The sequence below is a fragment of the Anomalospiza imberbis genome, chromosome 15 (genome assembly GCF_031753505.1).
Source record: "Anomalospiza imberbis isolate Cuckoo-Finch-1a 21T00152 chromosome 15, ASM3175350v1, whole genome shotgun sequence".
Taxonomy (NCBI): Eukaryota; Metazoa; Chordata; class Aves; order Passeriformes; family Viduidae; genus Anomalospiza; species Anomalospiza imberbis.
Window position 1 is genome coordinate 16897356 of NC_089695.1, and position 27195 is coordinate 16924550.

Consider the following 27195-nt stretch of genomic DNA (forward strand, 5'->3'; position numbering starts at 1 on the left):
GATATATATGCAGAAGCACATCACACTACAGCAATATTTTATCAAGTTATCATTGACCTTCACCAAACATTATGCACAGTTGCTCCAAAGATTCCCTCTTTCCTCTCCTCCCCAAACTTTCTGTGGAAGGCAAAGAAAAGCTGGGGTTGGTTTGGTTGCTCCTGGCCTGAGGTTTTTTGGTGTTGTTACACCCCAAATTTAAGGTGTCTATTAAAAACCCAACTTATCACACCACCAATTCATTTTCCAAAATACTCCCCAGCTCCGGAGAAGCAAAGGCTTTCAGAAAATAAATCCCAAGCTGTGTTTTGTGTGGAGGACCCCAAAAACTGCGATGCACCAAGGCAGGCAGGGACATCTGGGGGGCTCTGAGGGAGCAGCTGTCACTGGGGTGGGGAAGAAGACCCTGAGCATCCTTCTGCAGTGCCCCAAATGGACCTGCAGCACACCTGGGGCTGTTTTGGGGCTCCCTAGCCCCAGCAGGCTCAGGTGTTTGTGCCTCTCTGCCCTTCAAGCTCTTCAGGAGTGTGACTTTCATCAGGTCATCGCTTCTGGCTCGGGCAGAAGTGACAAGAAAGAGTAGGAAAATCTGAAAATCTGAGCTGTGTCAAACAGAGCTGTCACTGACAGGGTAAAAAAGGTTCTCCTGGTATCAGTTCCCAGCCAGAGCTGAGCAGGAATGGCACAGAGGGCTGAGGGGGGGAATTTGAAAAGCCCAAATGGATTCCTCCTCGCTGGTGTCGTGTGCGTTAAAATCCTGGTACAGCATTTACACCCCAGGGTCTGAGGGTGGGGACAGCACCCCAAGGGCCAAAACCCAGCCAGGACATGCTGCCAGCACCCTCCTGCTGCAGCCCAGGGGTTCTCCATCCTCTCCTGGGGTTCTGCATCCTCTCCTGGGGTTCTCCAAGCTCTCCTGGGTTCTCCATCCTCTCCCTAGCAGCCACCAGTCCCCACGGGAGAGCTCCTGATCAGTGCCACTTCAGCCACTCAAATGGATTTCCCTCCCTCAGGGGATGCCCCCTCTGCCCCAAAACTCATCCCACACTCTCAGCCTGCTCCCCTGCACTGGAATCTGCACCAAACCCCAACTTTTAGGGCAAACTCAATCATTTGAGACACAAATGTGTCTCTGTTATGTCACAATTTCCAGTTCTATACGTGGCCCTGTCAGCCATGTGCCTTTACAGCTTGTTGCTGATATTTTTAACAGCTATTTTGAGATTCAAAGTTCTTTCCTAATAGAAATCTTATAAAATTGTGTTTCTGCAGGGTGTGTGCTCAGTAGTGCTGTCACTTTATACAGAAAGGGTCAAACTCTTCACTGTCACCTCTAAAAGCATTTTACCATTGAATTCCTTCAGGTTTTGATATGTGATGAAGGAGGGGGAGGCTGTTAAAGAGAATTTTCATGAACAAAGTCTCTGTTCTACTCAGAACTCCCTCACAACACGGCCTTCAGAGCTTCACCTTTCCTCCCTGCCATAAAAGCAATTAATATAAACCATGATCATGTGGAACAGTGTCATGAAACTGAGCCTTTGCCAGCTCAGAGGGGGCAGAGCAATCCCAGCCCCAACATCTCAAAACCAGCACCTGGTGACAAACTGCCTGAATGAAAATAGAAATAATGATAATAATAAAAAAAAAAGGATCCTACAAAAATAATAATAATAAAAAAAAAGTGGTGTTTTAGTGTTCACAGCTCCTGGTTTGCTCCTCCTTAATCCGTCAGAATTTCCCCCTCTTTCCAGGAGGGACTGCAGGGAAATGACACCATAAAGAGCATTTATCCAGACATATAAATTGTGCCTTATGAGACAAGTAGTGTCTTCCTGGCATGAACCCATCTTTTGCCCAGAGAAAACCCAAGAGAGATTTTTTTTTGACTTGTTCATGTAGCAAATATTTCCCCCTCCCCTGGAATGCAAAAGATTTGGCTGCAAAAAACCTCAAGTACAGTAAATCAAATTTGCTTAAAAAAAACTCCACAATAGAGAACTTGTTCTAGGTTAGTACTGATCAGCTCACTTTCACCTTTAAAAATAAAGGAAAAAAAGAAGAAGAAAGAAAAGCAAAGCAAGTCACTTTGGTGATTATGAGAACAGGGAACTCATTTTGCTTTCTACAGCTCTGCCACTGCATTTCAGGCATCCTGTACCAAGTGGGGCCAGTGGAGCTGTCAGAAACCCTCAGGTTTGATACAAAATGAGGACCAAAAAAAGCTGTAGTTGGGTGGGGTGGGGTGGGAAATGCAAACAAAACGTGGCTCTGTTTCCCAACCATCAGTGAAATTCTGCTTCCACCTGCTGGGATGTCCCTGATCATCCTGACTCTGGTGCAAACACTCCCTCAGAGATTCTGAGTGCCAGAAATTTGATTTCTACGGAATTACTGAAGGAGCAGAAGTTCAAAATTGTCAAGGGAATCTCCCAGTTTCACTGAATTCACAGAGGGAACACAGAAACCAGGAAAAAAAAATCTGCTATTCCCACATTAAGAGCACATTTGACTTTGGAAGAAGTGATTTCAATGATGGCTTAAACCCCAAGCAAACAGAAATGATTAATGATGATTAAAAGAGCAGGGCCTCGATCTCCGGCAAAGGCAGGGGTGCAGAGCAGCCACAGAGCAGCTCCAGTGGGGGAACAAAGTGCATCCCCCAACCCCAGCAGGGCCTTTGAGACTCCAAAAGGATTTGGCATCTGCTGCAGGGCCCCCGTTACGTTCCGGAGGGCCAGCACGGGCTGGGGGAGCCCAGGACCACGCTCTGTGCTGGTGAGGCCACCCCAGCTGTCCTGGAGAGTCACCACAGCTCCGAGGGCGGCTCCCAGCGACACCCCGAAAGCTGGCAGCTGCGTGCACCCTCAGCATGCCCACGCTCGGAGCCCTGCGGGGAAGCACGGGGAGCTGCAATCCATCCCACCTGGCAGGACCTGCATTGTCACCTGGCCCAGGGGTGCTGTGGCACGCGGGGGCTGCACCTCACAGAGCAGCACTCACCTGAGCACAGCCTCTGTGATCCGAGGGACAGCAATGCAGCAGGCACAGACCCAGGTGCCCACGCAGCAGGAGCTGGGGCTGAGGCAGTGCTGGAGCAGGTAAATTACAGTACAGAGCAGGCAGGGCTGAGTTATTGCCTGAGGCGGTGGCACGGGGCGCACCGCCACCTTGGAATGTACAACTGCTCGGTCTGAGCATCACCAGCAGCTGCCAGAGAGCAAAGCCCAGCCCAGCTCCCCTGCCCAGGGCTGCCTGTGCCTCACCAGAGCCCGGGCACCCCCGGAGGGATCCCCGTGACTGCCGGGCTCCTTCCTGCAGGAACTGCGTGTGCTGCTGATACGGAACTGGATGCATTGATTCCATTTCTAGTTGGTTTTTTAAATAAAAGTGCTCTCTGCTGCTCCGGCCTTGTGGATCGGGACACCACTGACACTTCCAGGACCATTACATATCTGTATTAAGTGAAGAACAATCTCTTCCCTCCCTTCCTTTGCCCTTGCCCTGTTCCTCTTGCTGTCGTGTTCAATACCAGATCAGGCAAACCCCAGAGGCCAGGTTACATCTTTACGTTTTTGCAGATCTCCATCACAGATGGAATTTTTTGCTGGTCATTCCTTGCAACCCATCCACGAGCAGGACAACCCCAAAAAGAAGAGGGCAGTGAAAACAAAACCCCACGACAGAGACGCAGGAGAGAAGAACCAACAAACGAGCAGAAATCAGTTTTCCACCGGGGTGGGATTTGCTAAGGGCTGGCTCACGATGACTTGCACCACGTAGTCCTTTGGGATTTTCAGCTCCTCCAGTTTCATTTTGTCTGCCAGGGGTCTCCCAGAGAAGAACCAGCGCTGGCTGCCCGGTTCCACTCCCTCCACGGCGTGCAGCCGCCGCTTCATGTGGTACACGGTGTCCATGCTGCGCACCTGCAGCTTCAGGTCTTTGCCCGTGGACAGGCGCAGGCGGAGCTGGCACTCGTGCCCCGAGTTGGGAGGGGGGTCAGGAATATCCAGAGTCTCCAGGTCACCCTTCTCCTCGATCATGTTGATGGGTGGGGCAAGGCAGTAGACGGGGAGCTGGTAGCGGTTGCCCAGTTCATCGTAACACTCTGTAAGAGCACCTTGAGGAGAGAAGAGGGGAGAAGTCAGTGGGAATTTGTCTTCACAGAGAGCAGCGAGCACAACCTTCCCAGGCATTGTGCTGGGGAAGGCTGGGAAAGCCTTCCCCAAAGGCTGGGAAAGAGAAAAGAATGATAATTCTTATCTTCCCTTACTACACCTGTTACTGTACACGTGTGGAATGTCTCATAGAGATTTGTTTACCAAAGGGTGATTTCTTAATTAGCCACTAGTGAGAGCATTAAGATTCATTTGATCAATCTGGTAAAAGCCTTGTTGGCAAGGGCAATAAGTTTTTATTAATAGTATAGGATAATATAATAAAAGCAACTAATCAGCCTTCTAGAATCATAGTCAATGCTAATTATTACCTGGCGGGACCCTTAATACAATAGGAATTCCTGGCACATTTCACCCTGGAGTGGTCACTCTGGGAAGTTTTACCCTGCTCTTCAACCACCCAAGAGGTGAGGCTGGAATTCAGGCTTTAAAGGACCAGACAAAAATCATCAGTGCCCCGCCTTGTTTGCATACAGACAAAAATCATCAGTGCCCTGCCTTGTTTGCATAAAGAAGCTCAGGGTTGGGATAAAAGCAAACACCCCCTAAAAGCCAAACACCCAGATAAACCAGGATAAAGTCCCAAAGCGGGGAGGAGGGATGAGGATGTGCTGCCCTGTGTCATTTCAAGCAGGAATCTTTCAGCAGCAGCACGACCAAGGTTCAGGACACACAAATGCCACTTGGAGCAATTCCACCAGGCTGAGCCCGAGCTGTGAAAATGCAGGAGAGCGCCGTGAAAGGAGGATTTTGTAACTTCTCAAACATCCCCAGATTCTGGAATGGTTTTTACAGGCTCGTGTTTTAGTGAGCAGTGCCAGGACAAACAAACACGGCCACCCAAGTCTGCGGCTCCATCACCACCACAGCCACAACACCCAGCACGGATCTTGGATTTCCACAGCATCTCCGAGTCTCTGGAGTGTCAGGAGGGATTTTTATTTCCCTGAACTCCCTTGGGATCATCTGGATAACCTGGGTGCTCAGGAATTCTACCACATGCTGAAGTATCAAATACAGGCTGAGTTTTTCACTTTATAAAATAAAGATTTTACTTTCTAAACTAGATTTCAAGTACTAGCCTAGAAAAGGAGCAGCACATTTCCAGTGCTGTTTTAAGAATTCAAGGCAGAGAAGGCTGAAAGCAGAGCCAGGGAAACTGAGGAAGCTGCATCCCAAATCCCAGCAGGAATCCTTTCTCAGTGTGGTTAAACCCCCTCTCTCCTGGTCTGAATTTACCTGTAGAACCAATTTCCATATTTTTGCCCCTAGAGGGGCACAGTCACCTCCCAAATTACCCATCCTTGTGGAGCTGGGGATGCTTGAAGAGGTGCCAAGTCCTTGAAGCACAGAATATTAAAAACCTCTTTGACTCTGCTCTGCACACAACAGCCAAGTGCTCCTTGTTAGAAACTAAGGGGGGGTTTTATTTGGAGGTTTTTTTTTGTGCTGACACTGAGTTGTCTTAAGCTTTGCTGTTTGATCAGCAAAATTACCACAATATAAAATTATATATGTGGTGTCACCCAGCCCGGTGTAACAGCAGCATCTTCTGGTGGAAATCTTTTGGACAGTAATCCTCTTTTTTTTAAGGATAATTTGTGTTTGCAGAAACACACAGAGAAAATAATTTAAAAGATCAATGTTTTAGGCTTTCTGTTTGTTCAGGTAGCACCAAGGCATCTGTGCCCTGAGATTTATGAGAGAACAAAACAAAAAAGGAAATCAAATGAAATAATTACATCAACTCATTAGAGTGTTTTAGCATTACTGAATTTCAGAGCAAACCAACTTTTATCAAAGCTGTGCTGGACCCAAACCCTTTTATGGTTCTTTGCCATTTACACACCCAAGCCTGGAGTTCCCACACTTCAGTTTTGTTTTACAACATTCATTTCACTGCTCATCTATTTGCTGAATGTCACAGGACTAAATTCCAGACATAGAAACAAGTTTACTGCTAAAAACAGGCCAAAATCCAAACCTCAACAGCCTTTCAACGTAGCTAAAGCAGCTTTCTTCAAAAGCCATTTCCCTTAAAAAGAATGCATCAGCTTTAGAAGAGCACCTCAAAGAGTTAATTTTAAATAACATGGGGGCAGCTTGCTGAGGAATTCCTTCATCATTTATCTGGTTGCCCAGCTGAACTAACACGGAGGTCAAGGCTGATGCTATAAACACTGGATTCCTTAATCATCATCAGATAAGCAATGTTAAAACAAATCCTCTCAACCAGCAGCTAACTTGGAGGGCAGCAGCTAAAAAAAAAATAAATAAATAGAAAAAGGCACAGAAGAGGAAAGCTCTTGCCAATAAAACCCCACAGTCCCATCCCAGACTGAGAAATGGTTTCTACCAAACTGTAAATGTAAGAACAGGTTATTAAACCTCCCCAGTAATCCCAGTGATCCATTCATCTTGGAGAAAATGTCCCCTGTCCCAAGTCCCCAAACATCCCAACTAGAGAGCACGTCCTAGCATTGCTGTTCTGAAAATCACAAAAAAATAAATATTCCAACTAGAGAACATGTCCTAACAATCCTGTTCTAACTGAAAATCATAAAAATCAAATATCCCAAAATATCCCAACTGGAGAACATGTCCTAACATTGTTGTTCTAACTGAAAATCACAAAAAAATCAAATATCCCACCTGGAGAACACGTCCTAGCATTGCTGTTCTAACTGAAAATCACAAAAAAAATCAAATATTCCAACTAGAGAACACATCCTAGCATTGCTGTTCTAACTGAAAATCATAGTACAGGAAATCAAATATCCCAACTAGAGAACATGTCCTAACATTCATTTTTTGTGATTTTCAGTTAGAACACCAAACATCCCAACCAGAGAACACGTCCTAGCATTGCTGTTCTAACTGAAAATCACAAAAAATCAAATATCCCACCTGGAGAACACGTCCTAGCATTGCTGTTCTAACTGAAAATCACAAAAAATCAAATATCCCACCTGGAGAACACGTCCTAGCATTGCTGTTCTAGCTGAAAATCACAAAAAATTAAATATCCCACCTGGAGAACACGTCCTAGCATTGCTGTTCCAACTGAAAATCAAATTTCTGATCCTTCCTGCAGGATACAGCAGCTTGGACCACATTTAGCTGGAAGGGGCACTAAAAGACTATCAAGTTTTTATGAGAAAGTGGAAATCAAGAAAGAAAGAAATATTTTTTGGGTTTTTCTGTTCCTTAGGCAAGCGGGGTCCTTCCAGCACAGGAAGGATGCAGCCTCCTTGTCGCTGTTGGACACGAAATGAGCACAGAGAAGCTTGGTGAGTTCAAGAGAGAAAAAGAGCCAGTGTTATTTCTGACCTCGTAATGTATAGAATTCCAAAGGTGAGAGTGGATTGGAGGATGGAATTGCCACCTCTCCAGCCACACTGGTCAAACCAACAGCCCATCAGTTCTCTCCTCCCACAAAGAAGAGCACAAAACAATCACTATTTACATGAACATGCGTGAGAACTCCAGTAGAAATTGGTAAACATTATCAGAAGGCTGAAGAAGTTTTATGAGAACTTTAAAACTTTCAAAAGAACTATAAAAGAAAACGTAACGCTTTTAAAAATCAGGGCAACACCTCCTCAAAGCAGAGGAGGAAAAGGCAGCACAGAGATGCTCCCCACATCCCAGCTGAGCCTCAGTTCCCTTCCCCAAACCAGAGCAGGTCCAGATGCCAACCACTCAAGGATTGGAGTTTTCACTGCTGGATCATCCCAGGAAACCTCTGGAAGGGGCAGATTCCGGGAGGAAAGCAGCAGGAAGGAAGGAAGGGTGGCAGACAATGCAAAAAACAACAGCAGATGGGATTATTTTAATATTTCAGAGCTAACACCGGCTTGGAGAGTGAGGGATTCTGGAAGGAGCTACAAGGCAGAGCTTCTTGTTGGTTGTTATCCAGGTAGGAGACAGCTTGAGAATTTCAGAGGGAAAAATAAGCAGATGTGATCATCAAGCATAAGGGAACGGGAACATTTTGAAATTAATTGCCTTGCCAGCCAAAAAAAAAACTTTGTTTTATGAAGATTATGAGGATATTTCACTGGATTCGGAAGGGAAAACACTAAAAAAGACTGGTTAAAATACTGCTTCCACCCCTAAGCAGTTCAGAGTTTGGACTTATCCTCCTGCACGACCAACAATTTAAGAGCTCTCAGCAACAGGAAGGTCAGCTTTTGCAGGAGTTATTAAGTCAAGTAAATATGGTCACACCTGAAAACACAAAAAGTTTTAATGCATCTGAAAAGGCATTTTGGCATTTCCTTAAGCTGCACACCATTCTCTTCATGAAGAGCAGGAAAATTCTTGTTTTGCCTTCTATTTAAGTTTTAGAGAAATTTTGAGGAGCATTGCTCAGAAACACCCAAAACTTAAGAACTGAGGAGATTTCCATTTTATTTTTCCCCTTCTCTCAGGCAGATTTGCTGCAGGAAGAGAAATTAAGACAACACAACCCAAAATGTAGCACTGCAGTGAGACTCAGCTAATTTAAGGAGACTGTGTACAACACATTTGCCCAAGGAACAGCTGGTTCAGTTGTTTTTCTGACTGAAAATCTCCATTCCAAAGCCAAGCTGAGCCTGGATTGCTGAATAAATTGGGGATAGTAGAGCTCTCACCTGTGGAGCATTGATTTGGACCCAATATAAATCACTGATGGCTGAAATTCAGAAGGAAAACAAAGAGGTCTCTGGGTTTTACAACAGAGCAGTTCCTGGAGAGCAAAGATGAGGCAGAAAAGCTGAGTTATCACTTCATCTTTATTAGCTGTTGATTCTAGGTCTGAACTGGGGAATACAAGGATTTATAAGGAAAAAATGCCTGTGCTGACATCAGGAGCACGTGGGAGAGGTGGAGGGTGGCTCCTGCAGAATGGGAGCAGGGCTGGGGCAAGAGCAAACACGCAGTGCTGCGTTCCACTCACCTCCAGGCAGCCCAAACTGGGAGGAATTCACCCCAAAAAGCTCTTCCTGGCTTAATCCCAACAGAAACTGCTCAGTTCATCCCTGGAAGTGTCCATGGCTGCTGTTACCAGAGTGGCTTTCCCATTTTCCAGAGGGAAATTTGTGGGAATACTCGTGCAAGTCAGTGCCTTGCACGGCGTACAGAGAACAATAAAGAATTAATGGTGTGGGGGAAACACTTGATAATAAAGCAGCCATATGAACCCCCTCCCGTGCTCCTTCCACACTGAATTTCCATGGGTTATGCAGATTTGAACTGCCAGAAAGCTCCTGGACAGAGGTGCAGTCTGGATCCTGAGGCAGGGCACAACTTTTCTGCTCTCGTCCCCACCCTGCCTCTGTCGCTGCAGCTCCTCAAAGAATGGGTCTGCAGATAATGAGCTTGAAGCATTTAATAATTCTCATTTCAAATCCACTGCAAAACAGCTCTTCCATTATGGGAACATTATTGGGCTGGCTCCATTCCATGCTGGAGAACAACTCCCAGAGGCAGCAGGAGATCCCAGGGCTCCAGGAGCTGCTTGGTGAGCAGCACCAGCTCATTCCCACTTGTGACACCCAGGGATTGAAACTGAAAAGAGGGGAAAATAAGGAGACTGACACCCTTTCCAACCTCAAGGAGCCTACCCAGCTGCTTTTCCTGCAGTCACAGAATGGCTGGGGTTAGAAGGGACCTCTGGAGATCACCCAGTCCAACCCTTCCCAGGCAGGGTCACCTGGAGCAGGTGACACAGGGACACACCCAGGTGGGTTTGGGATGTCTCCAGACAGGGAATTCCACAACCTCCCTGGGCAGCTGCTCCAGGGCTCTGCAACTCTCCACAGAAAGAAGTTTTTCCTTATGCTGTAATATCAAAAGAATACTTTTAAAGAGCAAATCCCAGTTTGAGAATGCAACCAAAGACCCCTCAGTTGCCTCGAAGCCTTCCTGCCCCAAACTAAGCACAGCTCACCCCAACACAGGACAGGGTTTGTCCAGAGAAACTGTGGCTGCCCCATCCCTGGAATTGTCCAGGGCCGGGTTGGAAAGAGCTAGGACAGTGGGAGGTGTCCCTGCCCATGGCAAGGCGTGGCACTGGATGAGCTTTAAGGTCCCCACCAACCCAAATTTTGGGAAAAGCCATGTGCCAGGTGCATCGCTGGGCTTGCTGATGATCCTCTCCCTTTATCACAGCACAGCACCAGCATCACTTCACTCATTAGCACTAATTAACTAGGCTGAGGGTGAAAGATAATTAACACAGTCTTCTGAAACAGAGGAATCTCTGCACTAGCTGAATGAGCCACTTTTGTTCAGATTTTAGCCACAGCTCCCAGCTGTGCATCCCTCACTGTGTCCCGTGTGCTGGAGCGGGGAGAGCAGAGGGAACAGGGATGGTACACTTTGGAAAGGGGTGCTCAGGGAACCAAATCCCTCAAAATTCCTCTTAGAAATCCACACTAGTGCCAACAGCAGCAGTGGCAATCCTGGCAGAGGAGCTGGAATCTGTCACCCCACCTCACTCACCTGATGGAGACCAGGGAAGAAGGGACCTACAGCAGAAAGCTCCAAATTTCCCAGCAGTGTAACTTCCACAAACGACCTAATCCTCCCCTAAAACAGCTTCACCAGAGCTCAAATTCCTCCAGTCGCGCAGTTCGTTGGCTTTCCATCACTAGCTTTGATAAATAAAGTAATTATGCATTAATGCTCAGTAGTTGTCATGTTAACAACACCATATGTACTGCCACTTCCATATCCCTGTAAAACTTGGATCTAATATTGCATGGAAGGAACAGCTTCCAAGAGATATTCCATCAGGGTTCAAAGATGACAAGTCATTTTACTAATGAAGCATTCATCTACTACTCTGCTTTGCATGTCATGAAAATAGATGCCTGTCTAGACAGGCTTCTTAGATAAAAATTTTAAAATAAAATGGTTGGTAAAAGAGCTTCTCTGTGTACCCTCTTCATTTACACTTGCTGTTCTGCATTATCCAGCTTCTTCAAGGGGCTGGAGGGTTTTGGGGGAGGAAAGGAAAGCAGGATATCATCACCATCCGAGGCTGCACTGCATCCCTCCAAGCACAGCTACCCTGGCAGTGTTTGAAGTCCCCAGGCGACCTGCTCAGGGTGAGGCTGAACTCACATTTACACAAGTTGTCACTGCCTTGGTCACCATTGATTTTTTTGGTCTGCTGTTCCTGTAAATGCAGAGTGAACACCTGGCACTCAGCATCCCAAATCCCATAACTGGCATGGCTCAAATGGAAAAGCAAACGGGAGGGTCACATTACACACGTGACAGAAATCTCCTTTTTCTTGCCAACCACCGACACTGACAGATTGTGTCCCTGAAGTCTACAAAGTGCCACATCCAGGAATTCCTGGGACACTCCAGGGATGGGGATCCAAACCTCCCTGGGCAGTTCCAGTGCCTGAGCACCCTTTCCATGGGGAAATTCCTGCTGATGTCCACCCTGAGCCTGCCCTGGCCCAGCCTGAGGCCGTTCCCCCTCCTCCTGTCCCTGGGAGCGGAGCCCGACCCCCCGGCTCCAACCTCATTCCAGGGAATTGCAGAGGGAGAGGAGGCACAGACTGACCACGACTTGTTGGGATGTTCAATTAGCAACTGGTGACCACAGGACTTGAGCTCCTCCATCCCCTGTGCACTCCAGGCAGGGAGTTCAGCCTCCAAACAATCCCCTGCCTGCTCAAAACAAGATTTCAGAGAGTTTAATCTGAGCTCCAAGTGGATCTGGAGGGAAATTCGGGCTGATCCAGCACTTGTTAAAGCTCCAGGTAAAGCAGCAGCAGCAACAACCCCTCGGACTGAACACAAACAAATGTTGGCTCTGATGGAGCATGGAGTGGTCTCCCAGAGCTGGAAAACTCCTCAAACTGAACAACTCTTCCCCACCTGTGTGCAACAGGGAGAGAAGGCAAGTGATGCCTGCAGTTTGAGCTTTCACGTTTTCCAGACTCTGTACTGCACCGGCACAGAACTCTGAACTCCATGTAAAGTGTCAGCAGCTCTCCTCACAGCTCAGGCACACAGAACAATCCTTCTCCAGCCCAGAACCAAGGACACCGCTGCAGCTCCACCCCAAAAAGGGCAAACAACAGGGGATGGAGGAGAGCAACCTGGGAGGATGGGGCTGCATCACCTGGAGCTGGAACTGGACCATGAACCCCAACAGGGAAAGGGACCCAAACTTATAAAAGTGTCAAAACTCGTGACCAGGAGTCCATCTGGGGTGGAGCCACGGCCGGGCTCTTGCACTGCCCAAGGTGTATCCCGTGCAGGCCTTGTCATAAATCCCTGCTTTATTGCCGTGGCTCTGCCCAGCCTCTGCTCCAGGCAGCCTCTGAAGGCAGCACAAAAGCATTTCAGAAAAGTGTTGCTCAGTCATCCTCCCCACACCAGAAAAGACAAACTGAGACCAAAGGCAGGAAATAGAGAGGCAAGTGCTGCAGGGAAAGGGACTGGAGAAGAGTCCAAGCAGTTATGTTGACAAAGCTCCTCAAAATACCTTTCAAACCACAGAAGTTAAAGATATTTAAGGAAAACAACAGTAGGATGGAGCCATGAGGTGTATCCTTTAATAAATCCCTGCTTTGTTCCTGTGACTGGGCTGCAGGCAGCCTCTGAAGGCAGCACCAGCCCAGGATGACCCAGGCAAGGTTTGCCTGCACCTTTGTCCTGCCTGCTCCCAGCCCCTGCACCCCTGTGCTGCACTGCTGCAGCTGCCAAGGAGCTGCAGGACGCTCATTTGCATCCTCAGTCTCCAAGGACCACCAGGAAAAATGTGAAAGATCACCAGGGAGGTCAAGCAGCCTGACACCATCCCACATTAGTGCCCACATCCCAAAATAAAACTCCAGCACGAGGCTGGCTCAAGCTGTGGGGGTGGAGGGGATTAAAGGAGGTTACAGGAAGATCTGAGTGTTGCTTTGTTTGGTCCTCACCTCCACGGTGCTGTTCTTTCAGAGTGGAGGCCCTTATTTAAAATAAAAGCAAAGAAATAAAATAAAAAAATAAAAAAATAATTTAAAAATTTAAATAAAAATAAAAACAAAAGGTAAAAATAAAAAAAGTATAAAAATAGAAAAATAGAAAAAAGATAAAAAGAAAATATAAACATATAAAAATAAAAATAAAAATAAAAATAAAAATAAAAATAAAAATAAAAATTAAAATTAAAAATAAAAATAAAAATAAAAATTAAAATTAAAAATAAATTTAATTTAATTTAATGAAAGAAAATGAAATAAAGTAAAATAAAAATAAAATTTTAAAATAAAATAAAATAAAATAAATAAGTGGCCCTTATTTCAAATAAAAACCAGGAAAACTGATTAATTAAGCAAAAAGATGGAAGATTGAATGTTGGTGCTGCCTCATGCCCTGAATGTGCCCCGAGCAGAGGCTGCACAGATGGTGAGAGCCCAAAAAGCTTAAACTTTCAAGGCCTTGCTGTACCTATGACCTTCTATAAAAACCTTCCTTGATCACTCAGGAATTATTAAAAGCCCCTTGGAGGTTTCTTTGTCCCTGTGCAGTTTCGAGGAGTCAAAACACGGGTGGAAACCCAGAGTTCATTTTGCTGCAGGATTTTCTTTGCAATAAAGCTACAAACCAAACATTGCTTACTCCAGGCTGGGCTCAGACGTGGCTCAGCAAAAAAAGGAAAGCTTTTTTTCTCAGTGCTGACTTTCTCAGTGTCAGCAAGAAGCAGCTCCCAGCTCTAGGTGCAAGAAAATCCTTGGAAATTAGGATTTTTCCAGGGGTCAAGCAGCCTGTAACACAGCCAGTGAGTGACTCCAAGCTGTCAGCCTGAGTATGTGCTGGAGGAGGTTGTGGAATATTTAAAAATACTGAAATACCTCGTGAGTGCTGCCCGTGTTCCCTGGGACACCTCAGGTAGGATTTCCTCAGCCGTTCCCTGCCCCTAAAAGGTTAAAGGGAGAAACTTTCTGGGGCTCACACACTTCTGCCTTGGTTTTGGAGAAAAGTTACCATCTTATTATTATTTAAATTCCTGAGGCCAAACCAGCAGGAGATGCCAAATGTTTTGGGCACAATCAGCTGGAGATGATGTGTAGGAGTCCAGAGCATCCCTCTGGCTGCTCCGGGTGCCTCGAGACCCTGGCAGGGGACTCAGGGAGCTTGGCACAAAGTCAAAAACACCTGTGGCTTCGATTTTAGCCCATGGGAGAGACTGCCAACTCTGTGTGAGGAATTACAAGCCACAAGGGTTTGAGTAGTGTGATAGGTGAATTGACACAGGGTGAAAAAGTAGAATTTTGGGGTTTTTTAGAATGCAATTCAGGGATACAATATGGAGGAATCTGGGCGTGCCCTAGCCTTTTCTTCCTTCTTCTTGCCCTCCATGTCTTGGTGTGATGGTGACACTTTTCTGTTGGTTTAGGATAGGGACACACCATCCAACATAGATTTTAGGTATTGGTATGGGAACTGTGAACACGGTACACGTAATTTTGGGTATACAATGTGGGAGACACCCGGGGCTCGGGGCAGACTGCCATGGCTTCTGTACTAGCTGGACCTCAGCAGGTCAGAGAGAGAATATTTTAGATAAGAAGAAATAAACAACCTTGAAAACTCAGCTTCACGCCTTCCAGATGTCTTCTTTGGCTGCCAGGCTAGGGAAAAAGGACTTTCACCCTGCTGGGGCCTTGCCAACCCGACCCCGACAGTGATGGAAGAGGAGTGGGAGGAGGCAGCAGCAGCTGGGCTCCCAGGGCTGGCTGAGCCCCTCATTTACCACCCTGAGGGCACCAATCCCTCCAGGAACACCAAATTCACTGCAAAGCACAGTGCCAGAAGCCAGCAAAGCCAGCCCTGGAGATCACCAGCGAAGGCTCTCACTGCAATCTTCAGGGGGAAAACCCATTTTAAACTTCATTTCCCACTTCCATTTGAAACACTTCATATTTCTTTTTCCTCATTTCCCAAGCAGACAGCAAGGCAGATGAAGCTGATACTCAGCCCCTCCACTGTAAGCAGCCAATAATGGAGTAAATGCCCACTCCTGGGGAATACTGAATAAAGCAGACATCATGTCCTGGCCACTCTCAGATACCACAGGACCATTATTCACCTAAACCACTCACGCCTGTCCGGAACATCTGCAACACCCAGATCAACAAGCAGATCCCTACATGAGGAATTTGAGAGGTTCTTTTGTCAAAATCTGGGTTTATTTTGAGCATCTTGTGGCCAGTTTGGGTTTGTTGCTTTGTGTTTTGTTTTTTTTTTTTTTTTTTTTTCCTTAAAGGAATTAGCTGCAATTTTCTGGTCACACATTAATGGTTAAAAAAAAACCCAAAACAGAATTTCAGAAAAGTGTTGCTCAGTCATCCTCCCCACACCAGAAAGGACAAACTGAGACCAAAGGCAGGAAATAGAGAGGCAAGTGCTGCAGGGAAAGGGACTGGAGAAGAGTCCAAGCAGTTATGTTGACAAAGCTCCTCAAAATACCTTTCAAACCACAGAAGTTAAAGATATTTAAGGAAAACACCTGTAGGATGGAGCCATAAGTGGGGTTTTTATTTGAAGGGTTGAGAGTTTCTAACCTGCACTTAGATATATAAATATTCCAGCCAGCCACAATTGCTTTACATCCTGAGGATTTGATTCGTTTTCCTCCCACTTGAAGAAAACACTGGGAATCCAGCATCCCTCAGAAAGGATGTTGTGATCCATTTAAAAAATATTAATCACAGCAGAAATGATGGAAAGCAGCATCTTCATTGCAGGAGGCTGTTGAGAAAAGTGATTCTTTCTCAAGGTCAGGAGGAATTTGGAGACACAACAACAAAACACATCTTTTACTGGAACCATGGCCATTCCCAAGGGGAATAAGCCAATTTTCCAGGTGTGATGGACACAGAAAATGCCAAAACTCACCAAAGTAAGAGGCAGCAGAGGAGGAGAAGGAGCTGCCACTGTGGCTGAGCAGGCTGAGGGAAGCTGGAGCAGGGAAATCCCATATCCAGGCACTCAGCCTGGAGCTGAGGATCCCTCGTTTGGATGGAGCCTCCTGATGAAAAAGCAACTCCTGTGCCTGGGCACTGAAAGAGGCAGAGATCTGGGGGATTTCTCCTCAGGGGGAGGCACTTTGTGAGGAGCCAGAGCAGCCAGAGCTGCCCCAGGAAATGCATTTGGGGAAGGGCTGGGAAATGGATCTGGGGATAAGTTGGGCTCCCCCACTCTGGGAAATGGATTTTGGGGGTAAGCTGGCAATTGGATTTTGAGATGAGCTGGGCTCCCTTGCTCTGGGAATTCAATTTTGGGATCAGCTGGGCTCCCCTGCTCTGGAAAATGGATTTTGGGGTGATCTGGGCTCCCCAGCTCTGGGAATTCAATTTTGGGATGAGTTGGGAAATGGATTTTGGGATGAGTTGGGCTCCTTTGGTCTGGGAAATGGATTTTGGGATGAGTTGGGTTCCCCCACTCGGGGAACTGGATTTTGGGGATAAGCTGGACTCCCCAACTCTGGGAAATGGATTTTGGGATGAGTTGGGCTCTCCAGCTCTGGGAATTCAATTTTGGGATGAGCTGGGAATTGGATTTTGGGGTGAGTTGGGAAATGGCTTTTGGGATGAGCTGGGTTCCCCCACTCTGGGAATTGGATTTTGGGGATAAGTTGGGCTCCCCAACTCTGGTAAATGGATTTTGGGGTGCTCTGGGCTCCCAAAAGAGCACTGCTCTGGCAGGAGCCCAGAGGAGCAGGAGCAGAGCCAGCAGAGCCATTTCTGTCACCTCTGTCCCTGCCCCGAGCAGGGAGGGGACGGGGCTGGAGCACCCAAACCTGAGGCACCAAGCAGCAAAACTGGGATGCAGCTCCCAGCCCTTTCCCAGAGGATCCCTGGGTGCTGGGAGGCAGGAAGGGACTCAAGCAGCCCTTTTCTGAAATTCTCCATGTATTCACTCCCCATTTCAGCCACGTTCAGCCTACAGAGGGGACTTGACGTCAAGAACCCTTAAAAATAGACATGGATGTGCAGAAGAAAAAGCAAAACAAAAGCACCCTCCTAATGCACACACAGCCTCAGTGCCAGCAGCAGCTCGTCTGCTTCCTCACAAGACAGCAGCAATTTTGGGTTTTAATCCTTTGCCTTTTGGGTTTTTTTTTTTGTTTTTTTTTTTTTTTTTTTTTTTTTTTAACTGAATAAAAACAAACCAGAAAAAGCTTCCCCTGAACTAATAACTGCTGTCTCCTGAGCAGAGTTTGGTCAAAAAAAAATAAAAAACCCCAAAGCAACAAATCAGGAGGCTCAGCTGTAAATTTTATGATATTCACTACAGATTTTAGAGTTTGCTTAGCTGTCATGGGCTGCATTTTCCTCTCAGTACTACTGCTGGTCATATTGACAGACAGGCTTTGGTAGTCAGACCTCCCAAAGCTTTCATAACTCTGCTGGAACCTAAAATTAGACAGCCACAGTCACCAAAATATCATTTACTCCCCTTTTAAAGAAACCTGAGCGAGTATTTGGTGTCCTCACAGGAAAAAACACACTGCCCAGCAATGTTTTACACGTGTGTAGAGAATGTAACTCATCAAAAATATGATTTTTCATGATAAATAAAAAGCCTCTTCAGACAAGCAAGCAATTCCTACAGCTTTAATTCCCAGCAATGGATACAGCAATTTTCAGGGAGAAGAAGAAGAAAAACCACAAGGAGCTGGTGGCTTTAAGGGCAGCAGTTCACAGGGGATTCAATTTAAATGCTAAAGGTTCCACAGCAAAATTCACTGTACACATTCACTCCATCACAAATTCATCAATACAACAGGGAAGTCCAACATTGCCACCACACAAAAAGCTCTGCAAAAGGACAGAGTTCCACTTCTGGAGCTGTTTAATTCACAGGAACCAGCTGTGGAATGGTCAGTGTTAAAAACCTACATTTTATAGCATTTTGTGGCAGATATTTCTGAATTACTGTGCAAATTTCAATAGCAATGCTTGGCCTGCTGGGCTGTGAGCACACACTGGCAGCTCAGTTTTCCATCAACATAAAATAAATGGACTCAATAAATGGAGATTTTCATCAACATGAATAAAAAGGGAGTTTTCAACATAGCAAAGGGCAACTTTTCTATTGACTACAAGTGATAAATGTTGAAAAGACCCAAAACCCAAACCTGATGGCGGAGTGCCCATCCCTGGAGGCGCCCAGGGAACAGATTCCATAGAGTTATGTGCTCCTCCTGGAAATCAGGCAGCTCCAGAGGTGGAATTGTGTAATTCTGCTTTTTGTTTGAAGGCACTGTTGGATTACCTGCGGCATTGATAAATCTGTGACTGAGAGATCTGCAGGTGGCACTCTGCTGACAAGGTGGGACTGGTCACAAGCTGGACTGGATCCTGGAAATCTTTTCCAACCTAAACAGTTCTGGGATTGTGTGGGATTCAATTAGTAGAGTTTTGCTGGAATTAGGAATTTGTGGGAAACACCTCATGCCTTCCCCACACTGCTGCTCTTGGCTTTGAGAGCTTTTCTTGTTATTCGGGACTTTTTTATGCTTTTCTAATTGATATTTCACCCAAAGGAGAAGAAAATGCTCTGTTCAGAGCGGGAATATCTCAGTGATGTCCTCTCCTTCTCCCCAGCATTTCAGGGAAATATTCCCATCCCACTTTTGGGGATCTCAGGGACTCAGGACAGCAAATAAAGAGCCAGAGCTGCTCCCAGGAAAAGCCAGCTGGGACCACAAGAGCTTCCAGAAAAGCTGAAAACTCAGCAGAGAGACCCTTTTATCACCCCAACAGCAGGAAAGGAGCTAAACCCCAATAGCCTGAGAGCTCTGCAGCAGGTGAGGTGTCCAACCTGGAATTTATTGCCTAATAAGGGTTAAAAACAGCCTGTCCCAAAGCTGATGGTGGAGTGGCTTTAAGGGTAAATTTTATTTTATTCCATTTTTTTCTTTATTTTTTATTTGTTTTGCTAATTTTTTAATTGTATTTTATTACCTATTAAAGGTAACCTGTATTTTATTGCCTATTAAAAGGTAGCCTGCATTTTATTACAACTTCCCCCTGTATAAATTGAGTTTTTCTGCCATCTCCAATTTATATTTTAGCAAAAAAACCCAAAATAATGCAAGGGCTGCAAAGATGCAAACTCAGAGATATTTAACCCAAATATCCTGGGAATTCTGCTGCAGCTTATGAAGTGTCCATCCTGGAATTTAAAAACTCCACTTAACCCCAGCCAGATTGCAATTAATATTAATGACTTGCAGGCCAAGTTCAGCTCAACATTAACATTATTAAAAAATACTACACACTCCAAGATTTCCTGTTTGATAGCTGAGAAGTATGGAAAACTCTTCTTCATGAAATTTAAATGGACTCATTAATAAAATATGGAAGATGTGCTACTTTAAGGCAGGAGGAGGAGAAAAAAGATGTATAAATTGGTGATAACATTATTTCTATTTTTAAATCCATCCCACAGAGTCACCCAAGATAGATGAGAAGTGCTAAGCCCATCCCACGAGCTTATTTATTTATTTAATACTTCTTACATGCTATTTTTAACAGCAGAAGCCAGCAAAAGGCATCCATTAGAAAAATTACACTGCTGAGTCTTCCTCACACCAGAGGAGTGACAGATCTGGCTGAAAGCAGCCTCACAAGAGGGTTTTTTTTTTTTTTTCTCCCCTTCCCTTTCCTGTAGGATTTTGGAATAAAAAAAGCAATTTTATTTTTGCAGCATCAGCTAAGGCCGAGTCTCTGTGTGCATAATCTGTATTTGGCAGTGCTTGCTCACTCCCCAAACCCCTCCTCTCCCCCCTGCCCTTCCTGCAAGGTTTCCTTTTCTCAGGAACCCATGGCTTGAGCACAGGGACACTCAAATGTGCATGCAGGGCTTGGGTTGGGTTTATTTCTTTTAAAAGCCTCCTGTTGTCCACACAGCAAATAAATGGAAGCAAACACCACAGCCCCTGGCACTGCAGCATTTGCAGAAGAAAAAACTAGCGAGAAAGGTTTTTTGGGTTTTTTTTTTCCCCATAGACTTAAAGGAATTTATCCAACAAATGTTGGGTTTTCTTAGAGAAATATTTAGATTCCCACCAGGAATACAGAGTGGCACATCCAGGGATGGGGATCCAAACCTGCCTGGGCAGTGCCAGTGCCTGAGCACCCTTTCCATGGGGAAATTCCTGCTGATATCCACCCTGAGCCTGCCCTGGCCCAGCCTGAGGCTTCCTTTTCATCCAGACTTTTCTACAGAAGACAGAGCCTGGGCAGCTAAAGAGATCCAGAGGGAAAAAACCCAAAAAACCAAAAAAAAAAACCCAAAATAAAACCAAACCCTCCTCCCCAAAAAACAAACAAAAAACCACTCAAAAAATAAAAAAAACCCACCAAAACAAAACAACACCAACAAAACCCCCCCAAAAACCAAAAAACAACAACAACAAAAAAAACCTCCAAACAAAAATACCAAAAAAAAAGAACCCAACAAAACCCCAAAAAAACCCCAAAACAAAAACAAAAAAAAACCAAAAAATCCCCCCCCCCCAAAAAAACACCCAAAAAAACCCCAAAAAATAAAAAAGAGGAATAAAAGTTGAATTGCAGACACCACTGCTGCATTTCTTCACAGCTATTTTCTTTTCCCTTCTTCCCAAATTTTGCCCAAAATGAGCTTTTTTGTGAACAAAGCCCCAGAGGCTGCTGGTGTCACTCAGAGCAAGGAGAGTTTGTTTGTTCTTCCTGCCTGGAGAAAAGCTCCCCTGGGTCCCCAAATGAAAGGATTTGATCCAAAATCTCTTCATCCATGGCACTAACAATGCCTGATGAGTCAGGAATATTTGGATTTCTACAAGCAGCAGCTTTCTCTGGACTGGGAAGGTCACACTGCATGGAGAACTCTGCCAACAGCTGATGCCCAAGAGTGAATAAAAAAATAAATCATGCAATTCTGTGGGCAGAAAAATCCCCAGTAAGCTCCACATCCCGGATAAAAATTCTAAATATTCTCTCTGTTTGGAATTCAGCCTCAAGCCAAGCCTGGCTTGGGCAGCAGAGCCTCTGATAGAATTTGATTTCTGAGTTATTTCCGAGATATCCTGCATGTGGGCCTTAAAAAGCAGATTACAACCTGCCAGCAGCAGGCAGGACTCGAAGCAAACTGCTGGAAAAACAAATTTAAGAGTTCACATCTATTTTTTTTTCCCATATCTGGGAGCCTTGAAACTGCACATTGCACATCCTCTCTTTTCCTGAGACTCACAAGGGACTCCCCCTGTGACCCCAAAGCCACACTGAGCCTTCCAGGCAGGATGGAACTGCCTCAGCTCTGGATTTCTTCAGCTCCTCCCGCACACTTACAAAGCTGTTGTGCCACTCTAACACGAGGCAGCACAGACCCAACGTGCCAAACACCTTCTTTGCAGGATTTGATGCCATAAATTGAAATGTTTTCCCCCAGAGTGCTGCTCAGCTGTGCTCGTGCGACATTTCAGCCGAATGCACAACCCAGCGCTGCCAAAACAGCTCATTAATGGGGGCTCATCAAATTCATTACAGAAATAGCATCCCCCTTGCTGCTCCTGGCTCCAAATCTTCACTTGTTAAGATAATTATGTTTTTACCAGGCTTTTGTATGGTCACAACCAGAGTCAGACCCTCACAGAGAGCAACTTTCCCACATTAAAGACAATTTTTGAGGGCTGCAGCTTGATGTGAGGAAGACACCACAGTGAAAGGTCACCTGTATTTTATTCCACCTTCCCCCTGTATAAATTGACTTTTCCTGGCACCTACAATTGATATTTTGGCAACTAAAAACAATGCAGCAACTCCCTTAGGTCTGGAAAAATGCATTTTCTGAGTTATTATTTCCATTTATCTGAATGGTGACTTCAAATGATCAGTAACTTTGTGCCAGCCCCCTCTCACTGTATTTCTGTTAGGAATACAGGGAAATTATTTATTTCTGAGTTGTGGAGTGAAGGAAATAAGAGCATGGAAAAAAAAAATAAACCCACCCAGCAGGATTCAAAATAACAAAACAAAGGGGAAAGTACCCAAAATAAAAGCTTGCAGTTTATCTCACACAGGATCTAACAGCAGATTGCCAGCCCCAATTTTTTTAGGAAATTTTTTCAGGCTCTTTAGAAGAGAAAGTTTCAAAAAATCCCAACAGTTCAAGTGCCAAAGAAACCCATAAAATCAGGAGGGGAAAATAATCTACTCCCTTACAAAGAGAAGCTGGGAAAAAAGTTATGAAAATGGTGCCTTGGAGCATCCAGGTGTTCCAAGAGATTCCAGAAAGTCCCAAGTGCTGCCTGGAAAGATCAGACTCAAGCTGAGTATTCCCATGGACCACATCATCCATTCCAACTGCAGGAGCTACCAAAAAATGCAGATTTCCTTGGTCCCTCTCTACACTAACACCATTTTGCTCAGAAACTCTGAACAGGAGCACATCCACACAGATATTTCAAACCATTCCATCACTGATTTTTGGGGTAAAAACATCATTATTTTAACCTGTTACCCTCTGGAGAGGCCACATCCTCGTGAGCTGCACCTACCATGGGGTAGTGTTATGTTTGCACCATCAATGATTGCTTGTGCCAGTTCGTGGTCGTTGCTCTCAAAGGCGTGGGCGGCAGCCTTGAGGGCATCCCAAATCTCCTTCCTGCCCTCGAAGGCTGGGGCTGTGTCCCAAAATTCATCCCTCTTACTGCGGAGCTGCCCGTCCGTCATGGGGTAATCACTCTTCCATTTGGGTTTCTCCTTCTTCAGGGGTTGGTTACGACCAAGAGCCACTGTGGGGGACAAAGAAAAAAGGGAATTCATCAAAAGAACACCACAAAATTCCCTTTGGTTGCTCTGTTTTGGATTTACAGTGATGCCTCAGGTTTAGCTTTTCTATTTTTCACATTCTGAGCTGCTTTAGTGTGTGGGTCTGAGCTTCCTATCAGGGGATGGTGAGCTCTCTGCACAGAGCAGGGAGACAAAACAATTCCTTCTCCAGCTGGGCACCAAGGACAAATGATCCAAACCTCAGGCCCAGGAGCACAAACAACGTGGGCTGGAGAGAGGAAAACAAGCAGGATGGGACTGCATGGGCTGGAGCTGGAATGGGACAATGAACTCCAATGTGCCAATGGAGCAGAACTCATAAAAGTGAGACCTCATGACCAGTCAATCATTTTTGGGACCATTTTGGTTCATCTTGGGTTCATTTTGTGCCATTTTGGTTCATCTTGGGTTCATTTTGGTTCATCTTGGGTGCAGCCCTGGCTGGGCTCTTGTGCCGCCCAAGGTGGATCCATGGAGGAGATCCTTTTAATAAATCCCTGCTTTATTCTTTAGCTCTGCCCAGCCTCTGCTCTAGCTCAGCCTTCCCAAGAGCTCAGTTTGCAAGCCTGGTCCTTTTTGTTCATCACCTCCCAGGTGATGCAGCGAGATGAGCATTATTCATATAATGCCTATGGGTCAGATTTTCATTTCTTGAGAGAATTATGTTTTTACCAGTCTTGTATGGTCAAAACCAGACTCAGAGTCTCCTCACCTTTCCCAAGAGGTCCAAGCACCGTGGAGCTTAGGAGAAGGGAGGTGATAGGGATGTGGGCCATGCAATTGTTATTTGCTACTTTTAATTCGGAGCTGACTTTGTTTCTGTGCAAATGCATCCTCCTGCTTGCTGATTTCCCTTGGAAATCCAGGAATCCATCAAGGTTTAAAGAGCATTTTCCTCCTTCGCAATAAACACAAACCCATTTGTTTCCCTTTAACTACAGCTATTTTTGTGTAACAGCCACTTTGAGGTTATCACACAGGTAGAAAAGCTGACAGATTAAAAATCCCTGCTCTCATCCCCATCAGTGTCTGGTGCTGCAGCAGGAGATTCCAAGTCCACAGAGGTTTTAAGGAGACCAAAACCCCACAGGAGGTTAAGCCACACAACTTTATTCAATCTGATCCCATATGACCAAAGAATGATCAGCTTCCTTTGCCAGCTCAGGACGACAGACACGTTCATGAACCTGAAGTGTACGTCATGGAAAAGAGGAGTTTGAAAAGGATTCCTGCTGGTGAGGTGACATTGCCAACTCTGCAGAGGAATGAGCTTTCTTTGGATTAAAAAACATGGGAGAATGGGTTGTGTTGGAAGGAACCTTAAAGATCATTTAATTCCACCCCCTGCCATGGGCAAGGACACCTCCCACCACCCCAGGGTGCTCCAAGCCCATCCAACCTGCCCTTGGACACTGCCAGGGATGGGGCCACTCAGCCAAGAATTTCTTCCCAATATCCAATCTGAACCTATTCCCTGTCAGTCTGGAGCCATTCCCAGTATCCTGTCACTCCATCCCTCGGAAATCCTCTCTCTCCATCCTTTCCTTTCTCTCCATCTGCAGCTCTTTCAGGCGCTGGGAGGCCACAGTGAGGTCACCCCAAAGCTCCTCCTCTCCAGGCTGAACAACCCCAGCTCCCCCAGCAGAGCTGCTCCATCCCTCCAGTCCTGGTGGCTCGTCTGGAGGATGCATTTGCACAGAAACTGAAGTCAGCTCCTAATTAAAAGTAGCAAATGACAATTGCATGGCCCACATCCACCAACTCCAGCTGCTCCTCCGTGTCCCACGCAGAACCCAACAATAATAAACTTCTGAATCCTTTCAAGTGACCACAAGCATTTATTGCTTTTTGTTTCCACAGCATTGCTTCCATGGGACTGCTTCCATTTGCCTTTCAAAGGAGTGCTGGCCATTTCGCAGATTGCAGAGCAGCAAACCCCAGTGTTTACAAAACACCAAGTTTCCTGGCAGAGCCCAGCCTTTCCCAGTCCAAGGCTCAGCTGAGCACACCAAGCCTGGAAGATGATGCTGGGGCAGCCTCAAGCAATGGGGTTGTGCATTAAACCCTGTACATTCTAAAATTCTAAAAACATATGTGGGAAAAACACTCCAACAAGGAATTGTTTCCTTCTTAAGGCTCAGCAGCCAGAGCATGACATTTTCAGCCAGACAGAACAGAACACGCTGCAAGAAATTTGGGTCAGTGGATATCTTTTTTTCCATTCCACTCTAGCTCACATCTGTTTGCATGTCCGCTCAATGGACGCTGATTTGTCCCACAGGGGCCTCTCCTTGTCCCCAAACATCAATTATGGAAGCAGGTTAAAGGCACTTCCCGCAGCCCCACTGCAAATCCAGCAGCCCATTCCTCTCCCTGCTTTCCCACTCTGCCCCAGACAGCACCCAGATTTATTGAAAATTGATTTATCCTCACTCCAGCAGAGGCTCAGATCCTCATAGCCTCCAAAAACTCCTCCCTGGAGATCCCATCCTTCCTACACAGACAGCAGTGATGATAAACCCGGTGATAAATTCTTTTTTCTTTCCAAGTTGGAAGGAAGGGTAGTGGAAGAAAGTGACTCTCCCAATGGCTCAAAAGCCAAATCCACTCTAACAAGCCATCCATGCCAGTACTAAGCCTTTAAACACAACCTGGCTTCAGCACAAGCCAGTATTTAAAAAGATCTTTGGTGTGTTTATCATTTAATAGAAGTGCTTCAAGGATCCCCAAAAAGCTTTATGGCTTCCCTGAAGAAATATTCATTATTTAGCTCTGTGGATAGATGGGACAGAAAGGATGAGAGAAACTTACGCCATGTAAAAAAATAACGTGTAAAAAGGCCCAAATATTTCTCTTTCCAGCCCATGTTTTAGTCACTAAAGCAAAACATGCGAATTTCTACAACCAAACTTTTGGCCCACATCAAGGGACTTTCCCTTTTCTGTTAACAAGGCTGATAAAGAAACAAACATCAACAGTCTGAACCACTTAAAAGTATTTACAGTGTCAGTTTTCTGTTCCTGACTTTGGAAGGAAATTAGAGCTCAAAAGGAAACATTGACTTCATTTAAGACCATACACATCAGAGGCACCACCAGCTTGAAGGATCCAGAAGAGAAAGCAGCATCCACATTAATTTTTCATCTTACATCACTTCAACGTGAGTAAGAAATTATTAATACCCTGCTCGAAAGCAGGAATTGTTTTCTAAATGCCAAGAAGAAGGCACGTTCTCTCTGAAGCAATTCTCCAAGTCACCCTCCCAGCAGAGGCCATCGGTTGGTATTTTTGGCAAGGGATTTATTTAGAAGGGAATATGGAAATCAGCACTTTCCAAAAAGTGAAATATCGGCAGCCACTCTCCAAAATGAGTTAGGTTGTTGTTCCAACAGCTCAGGTGGTGCTGTGCATCCCAAAGAGGGTAAGAAATCCACAGAGTTGAGGTTGGAAAAGCCCTCCCAGCCCATCGATCCAGCCCGTGCCCCATCCCCACCTTGTCCCCAGCCCAGAGCACCAAGTGCCACCTCCAGGAGTTCCTTGGGCACCTCCAGGGATGGGGAGCCAAACCTCCCTTCCAAGGCCTGCTGGAAAGGCGGTGATGGATCACAGACAGGACACAAACTCTTGGAGATCTTTTCCAATCCTACTGATTCTGTTTAATGCCTCAAAGTGCCCCAAAGCAGTGGCACACAAGCCGTGGGCTGTTCCTGCAGGATTTAGGAGCATCTCCTGTTTTCCCTCCAGAGGCAGACTGCTACCCTGGGATCCTCGAGGCAGCTGCTCCTGTCTGCCCCACTGAACTCCTGGCAAGCTACAAAGTCTTGTTTTTCAGAAGGAAAAATGTATTTCTCCAATCCTTGCAGACTGTTTTATAACCCAAATTGTAAATTTATTTCCCTTCCCCGCAGCTTCCCATCAAAGCAATGAATCTGTAAGGTTATCTCTGCTCCTTATGCAGATAAACCCAGATATTTTAATCAGTGTCTTAACAGAATGTCAAGAAATGTCTCTGTGGAAGCTCTGTGGAGCAGCTGGTGTGTTTGTTATGTTGCTATCACTGTGGATATCACTGTGGATATCACTGGTGCCTCTTCTGAGGGGGACCAGATGAGCAGGAGCAGCTGCTGCCACAGGATTCTTGTATTAAAAGCCAATATCCAGCTACACAATCCATAATTCCTAATTTATACCCC

The 27195-nt window shown here is 45.7% G+C and overlaps 1 protein-coding gene across 1 annotated transcript in view; it reads right to left on the reverse strand.

The window, feature by feature from the left end:
- Positions 1-3479: 3479 nt before the first annotated feature.
- UBTD2 (ubiquitin domain containing 2) overlaps positions 3480-27195 on the reverse strand; it is a 43379-nt gene continuing 19663 nt past the window's right edge. Inside the window, exons 2-3 of the mRNA XM_068206240.1 lie at positions 22729-22965; positions 3480-4120 (exon numbers count right to left, since the gene is read on the reverse strand). Coding sequence (XP_068062341.1) covers positions 3723-4120; positions 22729-22965 — 635 coding nt within the window. The 3' untranslated portion in view covers positions 3480-3722. The remainder of the gene's footprint in view (positions 4121-22728; positions 22966-27195) is intronic.